The sequence below is a fragment of the Globicephala melas genome, chromosome 1, assembly GCF_963455315.2.
Source record: "Globicephala melas chromosome 1, mGloMel1.2, whole genome shotgun sequence".
Taxonomy (NCBI): domain Eukaryota; kingdom Metazoa; phylum Chordata; class Mammalia; order Artiodactyla; family Delphinidae; genus Globicephala; species Globicephala melas.
In genome coordinates, this window is record NC_083314.1 from 74,649,106 (window position 1) to 74,665,245 (window position 16,140).

At 55.1% G+C, this 16,140-nt stretch overlaps 2 protein-coding genes across 2 annotated transcripts; both read left to right on the plus strand.

Moving 5' to 3' along the window:
• The first annotated feature begins 1,382 nt into the window (after positions 1–1,382).
• On the plus strand, positions 1,383–11,271 carry HDGF (heparin binding growth factor). The gene is made up of 6 exons (XM_030842099.2): positions 1,383–1,769; positions 8,005–8,081; positions 8,225–8,363; positions 9,041–9,220; positions 9,496–9,719; positions 9,915–11,271. The coding sequence occupies exons 1-6, from the start codon at positions 1,683–1,685 to the stop codon at positions 9,919–9,921; spliced, it is 714 nt and encodes a 237-aa protein (XP_030697959.1). The 5' UTR covers positions 1,383–1,682; the 3' UTR covers positions 9,922–11,271.
• A 1,095-nt stretch (positions 11,272–12,366) lies between these two features.
• MRPL24 (mitochondrial ribosomal protein L24) lies at positions 12,367–16,042 on the plus strand. The gene is made up of 6 exons (XM_030842101.2): positions 12,367–12,509; positions 14,582–14,825; positions 14,906–15,001; positions 15,209–15,312; positions 15,574–15,704; positions 15,806–16,042. The coding sequence occupies exons 2-6, from the start codon at positions 14,643–14,645 to the stop codon at positions 15,940–15,942; spliced, it is 651 nt and encodes a 216-aa protein (XP_030697961.1). The 5' UTR covers positions 12,367–12,509; positions 14,582–14,642; the 3' UTR covers positions 15,943–16,042.
• The last annotated feature ends 98 nt before the right edge of the window (positions 16,043–16,140 follow it).

Below are 16,140 nucleotides of genomic sequence, written 5' to 3' on the forward strand. Positions count from 1 at the left end.
GGAGCAAGGTCAGGCCTCAGCTAATGATAAGCAGCCCTTCCATGTCTGTGATGTTGGCAGGAAAGTAATGTGATCCCATCTCACAGTTGAAGAAACTGAGGCTCAGGGAGAAGTTCAGGGGGTAGCCCAAGTTCTCACGACTAGTGAACAGCAGGGTAGGATGTGGATCTGGGCCTTTTGGCTTCATCCTGCGCTTCTTTTTCAGGGAGACTTTGCACATGCTTTGAAGTAGGATCAGGAAACTTGTGGGAAGAAAAACACACATATTTTCTCTCTTCAAACCTAGAATATTTTGTTGCAAAATTTTAAGGATCTGGACATACTATAACATAAGATCCAAATAGCTTATTTCTAAGTTACCATAGGTGTCTGGAATTTCGGCAAATCCAAGATCAACAGAGTGACAGCAAATCAAAGATGTAATTACGGCAAAGTCTTGTTTGGCTTAATGGTAAGCGACGTGAATTCAAGTTTTGGCTCTATCAGTTCTTAACATATAACCTAGTCTAAAATGTTGTCTCTGGAATCCGGCAAGCTCACATTCGTCCTTTAAGGCCCAACTCAAAAGTCACCACTTTGTGAAGCCTTCCCAGATTTTTCCCCACTCTCACCGCCCCGAGAAAGCTAGTGACTTCACGTTTTATCGATGGTTTGGGATTTACTGGCATTCTACTGTCTCTTCCCACTAGAACAGAGCTCATCTTTGAGGGCTTAACTGGTGGTAAAGCCCAGATCTCTTTTGCCAGGAAGTAGCAGAGAACCGAGACCTGTCTAATGCACATGGAACGTGGCCACTTTGTGCCACAACCCCTCCGAAGCTTCCTCGATACCGAATTCCACAAAGGCCGTCGTAGGGCGCAATCCCCGACGTTTCAGGAGCCGCCCCACAGACTGTAAGCACGTCGAGGTCCAGGCCAAACCTCTGTGCGCTCAGAGGCGCGGTGCCCAGCTCTCGCCCCGGCGCCCAGCACGCTGCCATGCACTGGGTGCCCAGCAAACATTCGTGTATGGGGATGGAGCCGAGGGCAGGGAGACACTGCGCCTAGACGTCGACAGTTGGCAGCGCCGAAGCCGCAGTTGGGAGCGACCCGAGGGGCCGGGGGAGGGGCGCCAGGCCGCTCCGTCCTGCCGGGCGCCAGCTCCTCCCGGGCGGGCGGGCACCCACCGACAGCGGGCACACAAAGCCTACTCGGCTTGCTCGGCAATCGGCTCCTCACGCCTGTGTCGCCGCGCACCGCCAGGCGGCTCCAGGTTGGGCGTCGGGCAGTGGCAGGCACAGGGCGTCAAGAAGCCGCACTCATCAAACCGCCGCGGGAGGGAGCGCGGAGGAGGGAGGAGGAGGAGGAGTGAGAAAGGGAGGAGGGAGGAGGAGGAGTGGGGACCGGGAGGGGGGTGGAGGAAGAGGCCTCGCGCAGCGGAGGGAGCAATTGAATTTCAAACACAAACAACTGCACGAGCGCGCACCCATCGCGCCGGAGCGTTGCCCCCGATCCGCGCCCGCCCCGTCCGTGCGGCGCGCGGGCGGAGACGCCGTGGCCGCGCAGGAGCCCGGGCCGGGGGCCACCATCGAGGCGGGGGCCGCGCGAGGGCCGGAGCGGAGCGGCGCCGCCACCGCCGCACGCGCAAACTTGGGCTCGCGCTTTCCGGCCCGGCGCGGAGCCCGGGGCGCCCGGAGCCCCGCCATGTCGCGATCCAACCGGCAGAAGGAGTACAAATGCGGGGACCTGGTGTTCGCCAAGATGAAGGGCTACCCACACTGGCCGGCCCGGGTGAGCAGGGCGGCCCGCCGCCCCCTATCCACCTCCAGACTTGGGTTGCATAACACTCGAGAGGGCAAGAGCGCTCCGCGCGGAGGGGGTGGGGGTGGGGGGCGTCTGAGTCCCCGAATCTTTCCAGAGCGACTCAAGCCCACCCGCCGGTTATATAATGGTGGAGGCGGGGTGGTGGGGGTGGTGGTGGCGGCAGCGGCGAACACCTGGCCACACGGCGTCCGCGCGTGGTGGCGTGTGCGCGGCGTGGGGATCTGAGGGCGCCGGTCACTTCCCGGCCCCCGGCTCCGCGTGCTCAGTTCCGCCCCCAGCCCCCATACTCCCAGAGGTTTCGGGCGCGCTGCCTGGGTTTGGGCCAGCAGTGTAACTCCTCCCACCACCACCCCCAGGCGCCACCGCTACCCCCTTCAGGGACCCCCTTAGAGACCCCCAGTTTCTTCACTGATTGTTACCCCCAGTTCAAACTCTCCTCTTCCTACATTAGATGGTTAAGAAGGATCTCAGCCCTGAAAGGCTAGATGGAGGCGGAGTTCGCTTCTAGAAAACTTTGGTTTGGGGCATCCGTAAGAGGTCTGAAGTTGGGAGGGTCGAGGAATCGTTGGGGGTGCGGCAGAAGAGGGGATCCGTCTAGCTTGGAAATCACCGGCTAGTACCCTTCACTCCTCAGTTCCACAAAAATATTTCTCCGTATGCTGCCGACTCAGATTGGGGGCTGAAGGTGGCAGAGCCCTTGTTGGGATTGGGAAGTCCAGTCCAGACTGCCCTGCCTCTTAGTGGAGGTGGGGGGAACCCGAGTTGCTTCTCCTCCCCATTTCTGAGCCTCTCCCGCCAGAACGGCCCAGTCTGCCATGTGGTTCATTAAGCCCGCCAATGTGAGGCGCCCACCCTCCCCCCACCCCAGCACCTGGCCAGGTGGGAGGGTGGGGCCCAAATGCCCAGCCTGGCACATTCATCATGTTTCCCCTAAGAACTGAGACAGGTGAAGTAAGGAGTAAGGGAGGTTGCCAGAGGGTGCAGGAGGAGGTTGGGGGTGTCACAGGGCACAGTGTCTCTGGCACCTTATTTCAACGTTGGTGTAGAGAGAGGCCTTTGGTATCGGCCCTAGAGTATAGGACTCCTGTAGAGTGTAATCCAAGGGCAGAGAGGAGTAGAGGGAGGGAGTCTTCTGGGCAAGGGGACCAAGTGCAGAACTGCCTTATGGCTGTGGGTTGCTCTTTTCCACATGAGTCTGTGTCTTCATCTGGGCCAGACCCTGCTCTGAGCTTGGGAAGTTGCCCCAGGCTCCCTTGGGTCCTGTTCAGTGTCCAGACCAACTTTGGGGCCACTCCGAGAAAATCCAGGAGACCCTTCCTCACTCAGTACCCTCTCCTGAGGAATATACCTAATCCCATATGCCTTGAGCTCCTTGTTCCCTGCAACTTCTAGATGTCTGGCCTCCGGAATGGGAGTGAAGTACAGAGTGAAGCAGGGCTCTCCAAGCCTCCAGGGCCTTCTAGGGGACTTGGGTTTGGGGGGTGGGGGGCAGTGTGAGGAAGCAGCCACAGACAGCCTTGTGTGTGCATGTATGTGTGTGGTGTGTGAACACTCATGTACTTTACCCTGCACCTTTGATCCATCTGGCTTCTTGGTCCAGATGCCAAGGTCCTGGTGGGCAGGGCAAGAACTGAACACAGGTCTCTACTGCTTCTACCTCCTGGGGGTGGGACAAAGTCCAGAGACTGAGGAGGGGGCTCAGCTGGAATGGGGGTTGTAGGGAACCCCTTCAGGCTGCAGGGAAGAGAGAAAGGGGGGCCCATGCAGACCCACATTGGCCCCTGTGAAGAAGGCCTTCAGGTTTCTGGTAGCCTTTGGAGTGAGGGCAGCGCCTGGGACTGGGGATGCTGTCCATTTCCTCTGTTCACCCTAGGCCTCCAGGACAGAAGGGCAGGACAGGGAGGCAGTCTCTTGCTCTGTTGAGGCCTGGGCCCTTTAGATAAAGTTCGGGTTGGGGGAGGGAGATCAGACTGGATCCCAAAGAGATAGGACCCCACCCTTTGCCTGTGCTCCGGGTCTTGATTCTGAAAATTGGAGAGAGTGGTACACCCAAGGTTGTTATCTTCCGAATACCTCACCATCCTTGGGTGCTGTCTTAGTCTTGTGAGTGGCAGAGCCTGAAGGGGGGCCTGGCTCCTCCTGAGATGGAGGAGGAGTAGGGGGGCCTCGCTGACTGCTCCATCTAATAGGCAACCAGAGTCCTCAGCCATGGTGAAGGCCACTGTGTGGGCTTTCCTTCCTCAGCCCCTGCTTCTGGGGAGGATGGCTGACTCTGGGTGAGACTGGAACAGCCCAGTGCTTGGAGAGTTCAGCCAGAGGGACCACGTGGTAGGCAAGACCTGCCTGGAAGGATGGTGTGACTCCATCTTAACCTTCTCCTTTCCTCTTCCTCCTGCCAGACTTCCTGGGGGATCTCCAAGCACTTAACAGTTAACCTCCAAGACTCAGGGATTTTCCCCCTGAGGTTCCTTCCTCCTTTCTCCACTTCCTGTTTCACAGTCCCAGGAAACCTGAGCAGCCAGAGGGCCTCGCCCATCTGTCCGCCCTCTGCCCTTCCCCCACATCCAGGCACCACCTTCTCTTTTCTGCCTCTTGGGCTTGCCACACTTTCCTGACCCCAACTGTCTCCTGCCCCATATTTTACGGTTCATGGGTCAGGTTGGGCCTGGGCCTTGGGTGTGGTGGTCAGAACCCTGGCTGGCAGTCAGGGTGGGCTTAGCCTTCTCTGCTGCCTTTCTATGTGCTGAGCTGGCGCCCCTGGGCCTGGATTTGGTATGAGGCTGGGGGAGAGGTGTTCAGTCCTCTCTCCCCACTCCTCACCTGGGTACTTCAGGCCTTAGAAGGTGCCCTGGGCTCTGGGAGGATGGGACTTGTGCTCAGGCCTGTGTGATGGAATGAGGCACCTGCAGAGGGCAGAGGGTGGGGGGTGGGGTGGGAGTGGATGAGCCCCAGCCGGGGTTGGGGTGGGGGAAAGTAACTTGCCAGGATTCCTGGAATAGCTGAGAAGTAGCAGAGCCCCCTCCCCTGTTGGCCAGTGGAGGAGGTGCAGTGGGGTACCCAGCACTCATCTGGCCCCACCCTGACCCACTTAGCTTTGACTCACTTGTTCTGAGTCACAACCTGGATATAAAGGCACTGCCTGGGAGACACATGTCTGTATTGGGAGTACAGGCCTCCCCTGAGACTTCATATCCTCTATGTCGTCGACGAAGAACCTCCCTTCACTTCCAAATGCAGAAAGACATTTCCTTTGTGGCTTGAAGGATGAAGGGTCCACTAGAGAAGGAATGTCTCCCCTTTTTGGGGTGAGGGGTTGGGAATTCCATTAAGTTAAAGGAGCACGCCTCTCCTGGCCCTTCCCCCACGGTTGCCTACACTCGAGGTGAGGTGGGATTGGGGTGGTTTTATGCTTTGGGGGTAGATGCCCATCTGCCCAGGCCCCTGGCCTCCCTCTTTCCTCTTTCCTCTCGACCTACCCTTTATCTGGCTAGAAGTCAGCAGGGCGGGTATATCTGGTGTGTCCCGTTCTGTCTATTTTTAATTCCCATCCATTCTTTGGTTTCTCCCCCGCCCCTGAGGCTGGGCAGCTGGTGGCCTCCTGGATCCCCTGTCACAGCGTTCAGCTACCTCTCTTTGAGTTCGCTTCCCACGGGAAAGAGACTGACGGGCAGAGCGCTGCTTTGCCTGGTCTGAGCTCCTTGAGAGGACCTCATGTCTCCTGTTTCTGACCCCTTCACTCACCATCCCCCCTTTCCTGAGCCTCAGTTTCTCCCTTTTCATCACGTTTCCTACAAGCCTGTTAACGTCCTGGCTCAAGTGTGGCACTGAAAATGCAGAGCCCAAAGTAGTTCCCAGCTGGGACCCTTAGATATCCCCCCCCCCCCCCGTCCTCTTTCCTGGTGCTCGATGATCCACCAACAAGAGGCCTAGGAAAGAGCTTTTGCTATTATTGTCCTCTGCCTGTCTCCTGGGATCTCTAAGCCCTGGAGGCCCTCATTTTATTTTTTGCTTCCCCCTCTGAGAGGAGGGTGGGGAGCTAGCAACAGGACCCAGGTATCCTAGCAGAGGACTGGCTCCTCCTTTGCCCACACCCCAGCTCTGCCTTCCTGAGAAGGGCCCGCAGCCCTCAGCCCTAGCTGTGGTTTCAGGCACAGCCAGGGACCCAGGTGCCAGACTCCAGGCTTGGGGGTGGGGTGTGTGTTAGTGTCCCCTCCTCCCCAATCTGGAGAGAGGGCCTGGGGGGGGAGGGGCAGTCACATTCCTGGTTGCTGAGTGGCCCCGGGGGCGGGGTTGGGTTGTCATGGCGATGGGGATTGAGCTGGGGTGGGGGACAGCGTGCCTTTCCACCCCCAGCTCTCACACCCCAGTGTCTTCCCGATTGTGGGGAGGGCCCAGTTTGTGCTGAGCCTTCCTGGGGGGGAGGGGCTGGACCTCTGTCCCCAGAGGCCACAGGGCAAGGGGGGAGGTGCTCAGGAGCTTGAAGACTCCATGTCTGGAGCAAGATGCCCCTCAGATTCTTGCTCAGGTTCCACCCCATCTCCTGGGTGTGTCTCAGCTTATTTCCATCCACCTAGCCTCCCTGTCTCCCCAGGCCCCCAGTCAGGCACTCTGTCCTAATCTCTGTGTGTTTAATCACTGCCTTGGCCTGTCTGTCTCTTTCCTATCTGCACCCCGGGCCCCAGCCAACATGGCCACCTGGCCTCTGTCCGGTGGGAAGCCCGGCCGCTAGGGCTGCTGCAAGTGTTGCTGGGAGTTGTAGTCCTCTTCCCCCGTCCCCCACACCTCCTCCCCCCCCAGCTCAGCTTGGCCTGGGCTTCCAGGGCCTGATCTGGGAGAGGCTATCTGGGCCACTGTCTCTCACCATGTCCCTGACCTCAGACCTCTGCACCTTCTCCACCACAGCATCCCTTATGCCCCCAGGACATTTGAGGCAGAGGATCAAGTCAGGAGCTCTAGTTCTGAAATCTGGCCCTCACTAACTTGTCCTGTCATCTTGGGCAAATCACTTTTCTTTTCTGGGCCTCAGTTTCCTTGTCTGTAAAATAAGAGAGTCTGACTACATGACATGACTTTCAGAGAGTTCCCCAGAAGTCTTTTGGAGCTGCTACTGATGGGGGATATTGAATAGGCAGCCCTTGGCCTCACCTCTCCACTTCAGTCAGAGCAGGCTGCTTTGGTCTGTTTCATAGAGTCATTCAGCATATCTTCACTGTGCACTCACTGGGTGCTAGGCACTGTGTTGGGCTTATAAACAGACCTCTCTGTTCTCGGGGCAGGTATAGTCCACGTAGACATTAAGCAAACGGTAACACGAAGAACTGTAAAACTAGAATTGTGAAAAGCACTGTGAAGGAGAGGTGCTGAGAGTTTTATCTGGGAAGCCAACCAGGTTGGGAGAGGTGGGGAAGCTTTCTGGAGGAAGTGATGATGGGGCTGAGGTTGGAAGGCTGATCAGGAGTTACTATAGGAGACTGAAAGGTCAGTGTGGCTGGAGCAGAGAGCAGAGGAGCAGCGTACTGGGGAGAGGATGATGATAGCGAGCTCATATGCGGGACGTACTACATTATGGTCATTTAATCCTTACAACGCTATGGCTTAAGTACTGTGACCATCTCCATTTTACAGTTGAGAAAATTGAGGTTCTGTCAGTTGCCCAAGCTCATACAAATACTGTTGGCAGCATTGGAATTCAGACCTTGACATTAGGGACAATGGTGAACAGGTGGGCCCTAGAGTCCTGAAAAGCCACCGGAAGGTTTCTAGCAGGGGGACTGAAATGCTCAGACCCGCACTTGGAAAGGCCCCCTCTGGCTGCAGTGTGGAGAATGAGTTGTAGTGGGGCAAGAATGGAGATTGAGAGAAGAGAGGGAGGCTGTGGTTTCAGTCCAGGCAAGAGGGGACAGTGGTTGGACCCGGGTGTTGGCAAAGACGTGGAGCTTATGGGCAGGATCTGTTTATGGACGCTGTTTGGTTTGTGAAAGAGAGGCGGGGATTCTGCTGGGCTTTTATGCCTGACTTCTTTTGAACAAAGTCACACTGCTAAAAATGGTTCAGAAACCCCTTTGGTGAACTCCTGGGTCCCTCTCAGTCTGATTTTTCACAGATGTGCCTTAGAGATCAGCCCCTTAACCCCTACCCTCCGGCCCCAAATTCGTGACCTCAAGACTCCAGCTCACGCTCTCTTTACTCATCTTGCTCTCAGATTGACGAGATGCCTGAGGCTGCCGTGAAATCAACAGCCAACAAATACCAAGTCTTTTTTTTCGGGACCCACGAGACGTGAGTGAGGGGGCAGAGGTGGGGAGGGCCACGGGGGGACCACTTTGGGGAACGAGCAGTGGTGACGGCACGCCTTCCCTGTGGGGCTGCGCAGCTCAGATGCGGTGAGGGACTCGAGAGCACAGTCTCCCATCTCTCACCAGGGCATTCCTGGGCCCCAAAGACCTCTTCCCTTACGAGGAGTCCAAGGAGAAGTTTGGCAAGCCCAACAAACGGAAAGGGTTCAGCGAGGGGCTGTGGGAGATCGAGAACAACCCTACCGTCAAGGCTTCTGGCTACCAGGTGAGCTGCCATCCGCCCCAGAGACCTCCTGGAAAGCGGGTGTGGCCATAGGTGCCGGGAGCCCCTGGGCCCACGTGTGCTGCTTCAGGAACAGGGGGCTCAGACACCAACACCAGGGCTTTCAGAGTAGGAGCTCGTGGGGTGGGGGGTTGGGGGAGGCTTCTTGCAGAGGGGAAGGGGTTCCGGGTGTGTGATGTAGCTGTGGTCAGGGGCCACCTGTTAGACAGCGCCTGGGGGGGCAGGAACAGGATGGAGGCGGTAAGTGGGGACAGGCCTTTGGCAGGCCCAGTGTGAGTATAGGATGTGGCCTTAACTCTTTCCACAAAGGCTTCCAGGAGGAGGTGCTCGTGAGCCGGGCAGGATGAGGCGGGAGGGTGGGGGGCGGGGGTTGGCGGGGAAAGGGTCCCAGCTCCCTCTGGGAGAAGTTGACCCGAGGTTTTGCCTCCTGCTCCAGCCCTCCCCCCTCCTGCACAGAGCCCTGCCTGCCCGGCCAGTGGGTTTACCCCGGGGCTAATCCGACAGAGGTGGGTCTCAAATCACTTGTGAGACTGGGCACCTGGGTGGGGGCGGGGGAGAGGTGGGAGAAGGAAGGAGTGAGTGGCCGAGGGAGGGGTCTGGGGAGGGGGCCCAGCGTGGCAGTCGCTGGTGCCACTCAGCCTTTGCTGTCTCCGCCGCAGTCCTCCCAGAAAAAGAGCTGTGTGGAAGAGCCCGAGCCCGAAGCCACCGAGGGTGATGGCGATAAGAAGGGGAATGCCGAAGGCAGCAGTGATGAGGAAGGGAAGCTGGTCATTGATGAGCCGACCAAGGAGAAGAATGAGAAGGGGGCGCTGAAGAGGAGAGCGGGAGACCTGCTGGAGGTAACTGCCCCCTACCTGGGGCCCCGGAGCAAGGCTCCTAGTCTGAGGAGGGACGTTACGACTTTTTCAGGGAGTGCCCGTCTGAGAGACAGACTCAACCCCTAGTTTTGGGGAGTCCCTTGCTGAGAAGATGGGACACAGGAGACCTCTCAGCTAGCAGAGGGTTGGAGGACTGTGGGTCTGCCTAGGAAGGAGAGCCTCTGGGGAAAGGAGGGGGAGGCTGGTGTCCTCCCTCTCTAGCCTCAACCCACCTCATCTCTGCTAACCCTGCCCAGGACTCCCCCAAACGTCCCAAGGAGACAGAAGACCCCGAAGGGGAGGAGAAGGAAGGGGCCACCTTGGAGGGTGAGAGGCCCGTTCCAGTGGAGGTGGAGAAGAACAGCACCCCCTCGGAGCCGGGCTCTGGCCGGGGGCCTCCTCAGGAGGAAGAAGAGGAGGAAGAAGAGGAAGAGGCTGCCAAGGAAGATGCTGAGGCCCCGGGCATCAGAGACCATGAGAGGTGAGTGAGCCCCCTGCCCCTAGGCAGCTGGGCTGGGAGGGCCCAGCCCCCTGCTGAGAGGAGGAGGAGGAGGGCCTGTAGCAGTCAGCCTCCAGGGAGGCAGGGTGGGCTCTCCCAGGAGGCCGGCACTGGCTGGGGCCCGGCCAGGCCAAGGCCACACCATTAACCCTTCTCCCCTCCAACCCTCCCCCGCAGCCTGTAGCCACCAATGTTTCAAGAGGAGCCCCCGCCCCGTTCCTGCTGCTGTCTGGGTGCTACTGGGGAAACTGGCCATGGCCTGCAAACTGGGAACCCCTTCCCCACCCCAACCCACTCTCCTCTTCCACTCACTCTCCCCCTTCTGAGCTCAGACCCTGGAGATTGACCCGGATGGGGCAGGCCACCTGGCCCTCACCTCCATGTCCCCACACCCCTGTGACCTGAGTCAGGTCCATGTCTTCTGCTCTGTGGGATGAGATGAGGCCACTGTGTCCCTCCCTGCCTGGAGCTGTTTCCCAGTGTATTTGTTAGGGCCTGGACTGGCTATTTCCATCTTCTGACACCCCTCTCGCCCTTCCCCGGGCATTCTAGACCTCTGGGTTGGTTGGGATCAGGGCTATGAGTGGAAGGGATGGAGTGTAAGTAGCACGGTGGGCTTCTGGGGCCTGGGAGGGGCAATCTTCAAGTTGGGGTGGGGGAGTGGGCAAGAGGATGGCATCTTGTCCCTTCCTCCCGCACCTGTTCTCCCAGCTACCTGGATTCAGGGAAAGTGGGACAGCTTGTGGGAGAGGGGCTCCCTTCAATAAATCCTTGATGGTTGACAATGCCCATTCTCATACGCCAACCCTAGGTGTTATGGGAGTTACAGTTTATCATCAAAAGATTTGGGGTCTTCCAAGTTCTTTGGGTCAAGGACCTGAGATCTGAAGGGTTAACTTCACCCAGCTCCTATGGGAGTGTTGAGGAGTATCCATCCACCTTTAGACCTCAGGCCAGAGATGGGATGCCCTGGGGAGACCCTTAGCTGCCCTTTTCCCTCTCCCCACAGTGCTCAAGGCCAGCCTACAGTCACATACGTCACCCAGACATAAAGGAAAAGACACATTTTTTAGGAAATGTTTTTAATAAAAGAAAATTACAAAAAAAAAATTTTAAAGACCCCCCCATCCCTTTGTGTGCCCCCCACTCTGCTCCTTTCTTCCCCACTGTTGCCCCCATTTCTGAGGTGCACTTGGAGGCTCCCCTTCTGTTTGGGGCTTGATGACTTTTCTTGTTGTAGTTGGGGCTTTGGTGTTCCTTCTGGTGTCATTTCCCATCCACATACCCTCACCTGGTCCCCTCAGTGTTGTCACCAGATCCAATTTGTAACCCACTGAGAGGCCAGAGGGAAATAAGCACCCTCTCCCAGCCTCTTTCTAGTGGTCTATTTGGCTCTTCCGTCTCTCGTCTCTTTCACCCTTGCCCCCCTCTCTTGGGCTCTGATGAAAAATTGCTGACTGTAGCTTTGGAAGTTTAGCTCTGAGAACCGTAGATGATTTCAGTTCTAGGAAAATAAAACCCATTGATTACTACATTGGATTTTGACTGATTCTTTGGGGGTGTATTAGTTAACTGATGGTGCAGGGGAATGGGAAAGGGAATGCAAATGATTTCCAAATCCACTTTTCAGATTGAGGTAAGGTGTGCCAGCCTTCTCCATTCTCAGTCTGTTAGAGATATCTAAAATTCTACATGAGGGCAAAGTCACAGAATATGGTGCCCAGTATTCTACTTCTGCCCAGCCACTGTTTAACACAGTTTCCCTCATAAGCACCTGGGAAAGTTTTTCTAAAAGTTTGCACAAGAAGTAGGGTGTGGGACTTCCCTGGTGGTCCAATGGGAAAGACTCCCCGCTTCCAGTGCAGGGGACCTGGGTTCGATACCTGGTCAGGGAACTGGATCCCGCATGCATGCCACAACTAAGAACTCCACATGCCGCAACGAAGATCCCACGTGCTGCAACTGAGACACGGTGCAGCCAAAATAAATAAATATTTAAAAAAAGAAGAGGTAGGTTGTGAGAGGTGACAGTATCAGTCACAGCTCACGATGGCCAGGGAAGTTAGGGTGTTGGGGCTGGTTGTAGAAACAACTTTGACCCTCAAGGGCAAAGCCAGGGATGCCCGCTACTGATAACGTGATGAGGGTCGGGGAGGTTGATAGCATGGAATCCTCCCAATACTCCTGAATTAAGTGGAATGGCTGGATTAGATCCTCTCGGGTTTCTTTCAGTCTGACATTTTGTGACTGGATCATCGACTGGCATTGGAAGGGCCCACGTTTCATCCCTTAGTTTAGAAAGCCTATGACACTTTCTTCACTGCCTTGGCTCCTTCCAGCAGAGGGCGGGCGGGGAGAGTATTGACTGTAGCCTCACTAGAAAGCGAGGCCCTCTGCTTTGAAGAAGCCGCAATCACCTAGAAAATGGAGCCGTCGTCTCTAGTAACTACAATTCCCAGCGGCCTCCACGCAGAGCACGTGCAGGAATGTGCCAGGCGCGATAGCATATTCCGCTTTGCCTTCAATTCCCGACGTGCTTCACGGTGCTCTTAGGCTTCCTAGATTTCCTACAAGGCCAAATTTCCTGTTTCTCCCTTGCTTTGCAGCAGCGGACTACAACTCCCAGCATGCAGAGAGGCTAGATTATCGTTGCGCGTCCATTGTACCATTAGACTACTTTTCCCAGAAAGCCGGGGGACGCTGTGGGGCGGGGCTTAGGTCCCCCGTGCAGAAGGGACTGGCGGAGGCTCCGGGGCTCAGCGGGAAGCGGAGGTGAGAACCGCGTGGCCCGGACGTTTTGGCAGCTTTGGGCTGGTCCGAGAGCGGGAGCGGGAAGAGTCTTCTTTTACCCTGGCATGGCTTAGTGGCTTCGTCCGAGGTCTCCCTGCTTCGGAAGCTCGGAGCGGGTGGTTGCTGAAGACTGCTGGGGGATGGACATCACCCGTACCTAAGATGGGGCCGGCGGGGCCTTTGGAGCCGGGGTCTGAGGGAGCAGACGCTCTACCTCACTACCTAGCACGGCGCCCCAGAGCGCGCCATGAAAGCCCCACTGCGGAAGGGCACCAGCCTCTCCAGGGTTTGGAGAAAAAAAAGGAAAACATCTAGGGGGCTGGCTTCTGGGATCTCCTCCCAGAGCTTCAGATCTTGAATAGCTGAGGTTAAGGGACGTCTTGCAGCAATCACGCAGGAGTCTCGGGTCTTAAGATTGTCTTTTTTGGGGGCCGCACTGCGCGGCCTGCGGAATCTTAGTTCCCCCACCAGGGTTGGAACCCGTGCCCCCTACAGTCCTTCAGTGGAAGCGCAAAGTCTTAAGCACTGGACCGCCAGAGAATTCTGCTTCTATCAAGTCATGAACTAGGGCAAGTCTCCAGCTCTCAGGGCCTTGGTTTCCTCGTCCCCTGTCAACCTCCCGCGGAGAGCAGTGTGAAGATCAAATGCTGGGAATAGTGAAGTTCCTAGCATTAGACCTGTCACATAGTAGTGCTCCCTAAGCATTTTTTGATTCTGAATGGGAACACCAAGGCCCCTAACATTCATCCAGCATTAATTAAAAATAATATTAGGTCTTTTACGTATAGAGAAGAGAAATGACCTGATATCTCACTGTTCAGATAAACCAGCTGATGTATTATTTTAAAGGTACGTGGTTAGAAAATACAAACGTTATGGAAAGGAACAAGATGGAAAGAAATAGCCCTCCCAAACTTCCTCATCTCCAAAACAAGTACTTTATTTGTTCCCTGTTGCCTTCTTGTAAATATTTATGTCTGTGATAGAATATATATTTTTTAATTTACCCAAAAAAGGATACTATCCACATGATTCTGTACATTGCTTTGTTAAAATGTTAAAAATAACTCGAATGACAGAAACAACCCTGTAAAGTTTTATGGATGATGAAACTGAAGCTCGGAAGTCAAGTTGCCTAGGGTCACAGAATAAGTTGGTGGTGGAGCGGGGACTAGAACCCAGGTCGTCTGATTCCCAATCCAGAGCTTTTAATGTCATTAGAGTGCACTTTAATTGTACTTTTAAGTTAGGCTTTATTCTTAGCTATGAAACAAGGTTAATGGTACCTCCTTCATCAGTTGTCCTTGGGCTTAAATGAGATGATACAGGAAAGCACTTAGCATGGCAACTGGAAGGTAGCAAGTGCTCAGCAAACTGAAGCACTTACTATTTTTGCCCTCAGTTGTCTCACCGCCCCATTGGTTTAGTCCATTATCCAAAATTGGGAGGCTTAGAGTACATACTTAGTTTGGAAATGTAGGACTCTATAATCCTAGAGTCTGGTTCTGGGTCCTTTTCCTTTAGAAAAGAAACTATCTTAGGGAGAAGTGGTTATTTCCTGATTGAGATTAGGAATTGGACATTTTGTAGGGACATTTTAATCCTAGTTTTTATCTCTGCCACCTGTTTGATTGTTTTACCTTATAACTGCCTGTTTTCTGGCTTTACGCCAGTGTTTTGTCCATTACTTGTTTTCTTTCCATCTTGCTGTTGGTGCATTTATTAAATAACTTTTTATTGAGTACCTACTACATGCCAGACCCTGCTGGGATCTGCTGGATTCAAGGGTGATCTAGATAACATGGTCCCTGGCCTCAATGAAGTTTTGGACTTTGAAGTCAGATATATGTGGCTTTGAATGCTGATTCTCCCACATAGTAGCCTTATGACCATTGACAAGTCACTTAACTTCTCTGAGTCTCTATCGTCATCTGTAAAGCGAAGATAATATCTTGTGAGGATTCAGTAAGATCAAGTCCATTGAGCCATGAAGTAAGTGCTTAAGAAAATGTTGCTTCCCTTGTTTCTTTGCCCCTTTCTTTGTCCTACCCCAGAGCCGACTAGGAAGATTTCTGGGTCTTTCACCGGCCAGGGGATTTCTCACAGTCTCCAGCCATGCGGCTCTCTGCTCTGCTGGCCTTGGCATCCAAGGTCACTCTGCCTCCCAATTACCGCTATGGGATGAGCCGCCCAGGCTCCTTGTCAGACAAGAAGAAGAACCCTCCAGGGACTAGGCGGCGCCGGGTGGCTGTGGAACCTATCTCTGATGAAGACTGGCATCTGTTCTGTGGGGACAGGGTGAGAATCTCAGATGGGGTAGGGTGGCGGGGTGCTCCTGGGCAAGGATCTCCTTCCCTGACGGTCATCTCTTCCCACAGGTCGAGATCCTAGAAGGCAAGGACGCTGGGAAGCAAGGCAAAGTGGTTCAAGTTATCCGGCAGCGAAACTGGGTGGTCGTGGAGGGGCTGAATACAGTAAGTGAAGAGTGAGGATGGCGATGCTCAGGAAGCCTGTGCCATCCGTCCCTGTCCACTAAGAGCAGCACAGGGAGGCCAGAGACTGGCTGAGGGGATGGTGAGACAACTGAACCTTCTGCTTTTCAACTTGAATGCTCTGAGTTGTGGTAGACAAGCCCCCTTCTCACCTCCTGGGTTCTGATAGCCCCCTCCTCTTTTGGACAGCATTATCGCTATGTTGGCAAGACCGTGGATTACCGGGGAACCATGATCCCCAGCGAAGCACCCTTGCTCCACAACCAGGTCAAACTTGTGGATCCTGTGGACAGGCAAGCACATGGGGCTCTGGTCAGAGGGTTTCTTGCCCTCTGAGTCCACACAGCTGTTGACCATGTTTATCCAAAGGGAATGGTGGGTTGGATGTGCTGAAAATTGAGAGGGGCCATCCATGACCCCCCATAGGAAACCCCAGTGCAGGGGTAGCAGAGAAACGAGATGGTGACCTTAGTGTTCTTAGTCATTGACTTTCGGGTTGGAACATAGGAGGGAGACCTAACTCCCTGGCTGGCCTCACTTCTTCTATCCCCTAGGAAACCCACTGAGGTGGAGTGGAGATTCACTGAGGCAGGAGAGCGGGTACGAGTCTCCAGAAGATCAGGAAGAATTATCCCTAAACCTGAATTTCCCAGAGCTGATGGCATCGTCCCTGAAACATGGATTGGTGAGGCTGGGTGAGGCGGCAAGAAGTGGGGGGGTGGGAGGAGTGGGAGTAAGGGATGTTAAGAAGCCCTCCCACCCATCTTCTTTTCTCTGGTTCAATAGGTGGCCCCAAAGACACATCAGTGGAAGATGCTCTAGAAAAAACCTATGTGCCCAGTCTAAAGACACTGGAGGAGGAGGTGATGGAGGCGATGGGGATCCAGGAGACTCGGAGACATAAGAAAGTCTATTGGTATTGAGTCTGGGGAGAGCTGCTTCTCCCCTCCTTGCCTTAACCTTGAAGATTGGGGCCACCTCTTCTTCAGACTCTAATAAAGAGCCTTGGGTCCTGTGTGTGCAGCTGCTGTCTTTTGGTAGACTGGCACCCCTAACGCCTGTTTCAAGGACTGAGGGAGGGAGCATCTGTCTTGATGTTATGACAAAACTTGGATAGAAGT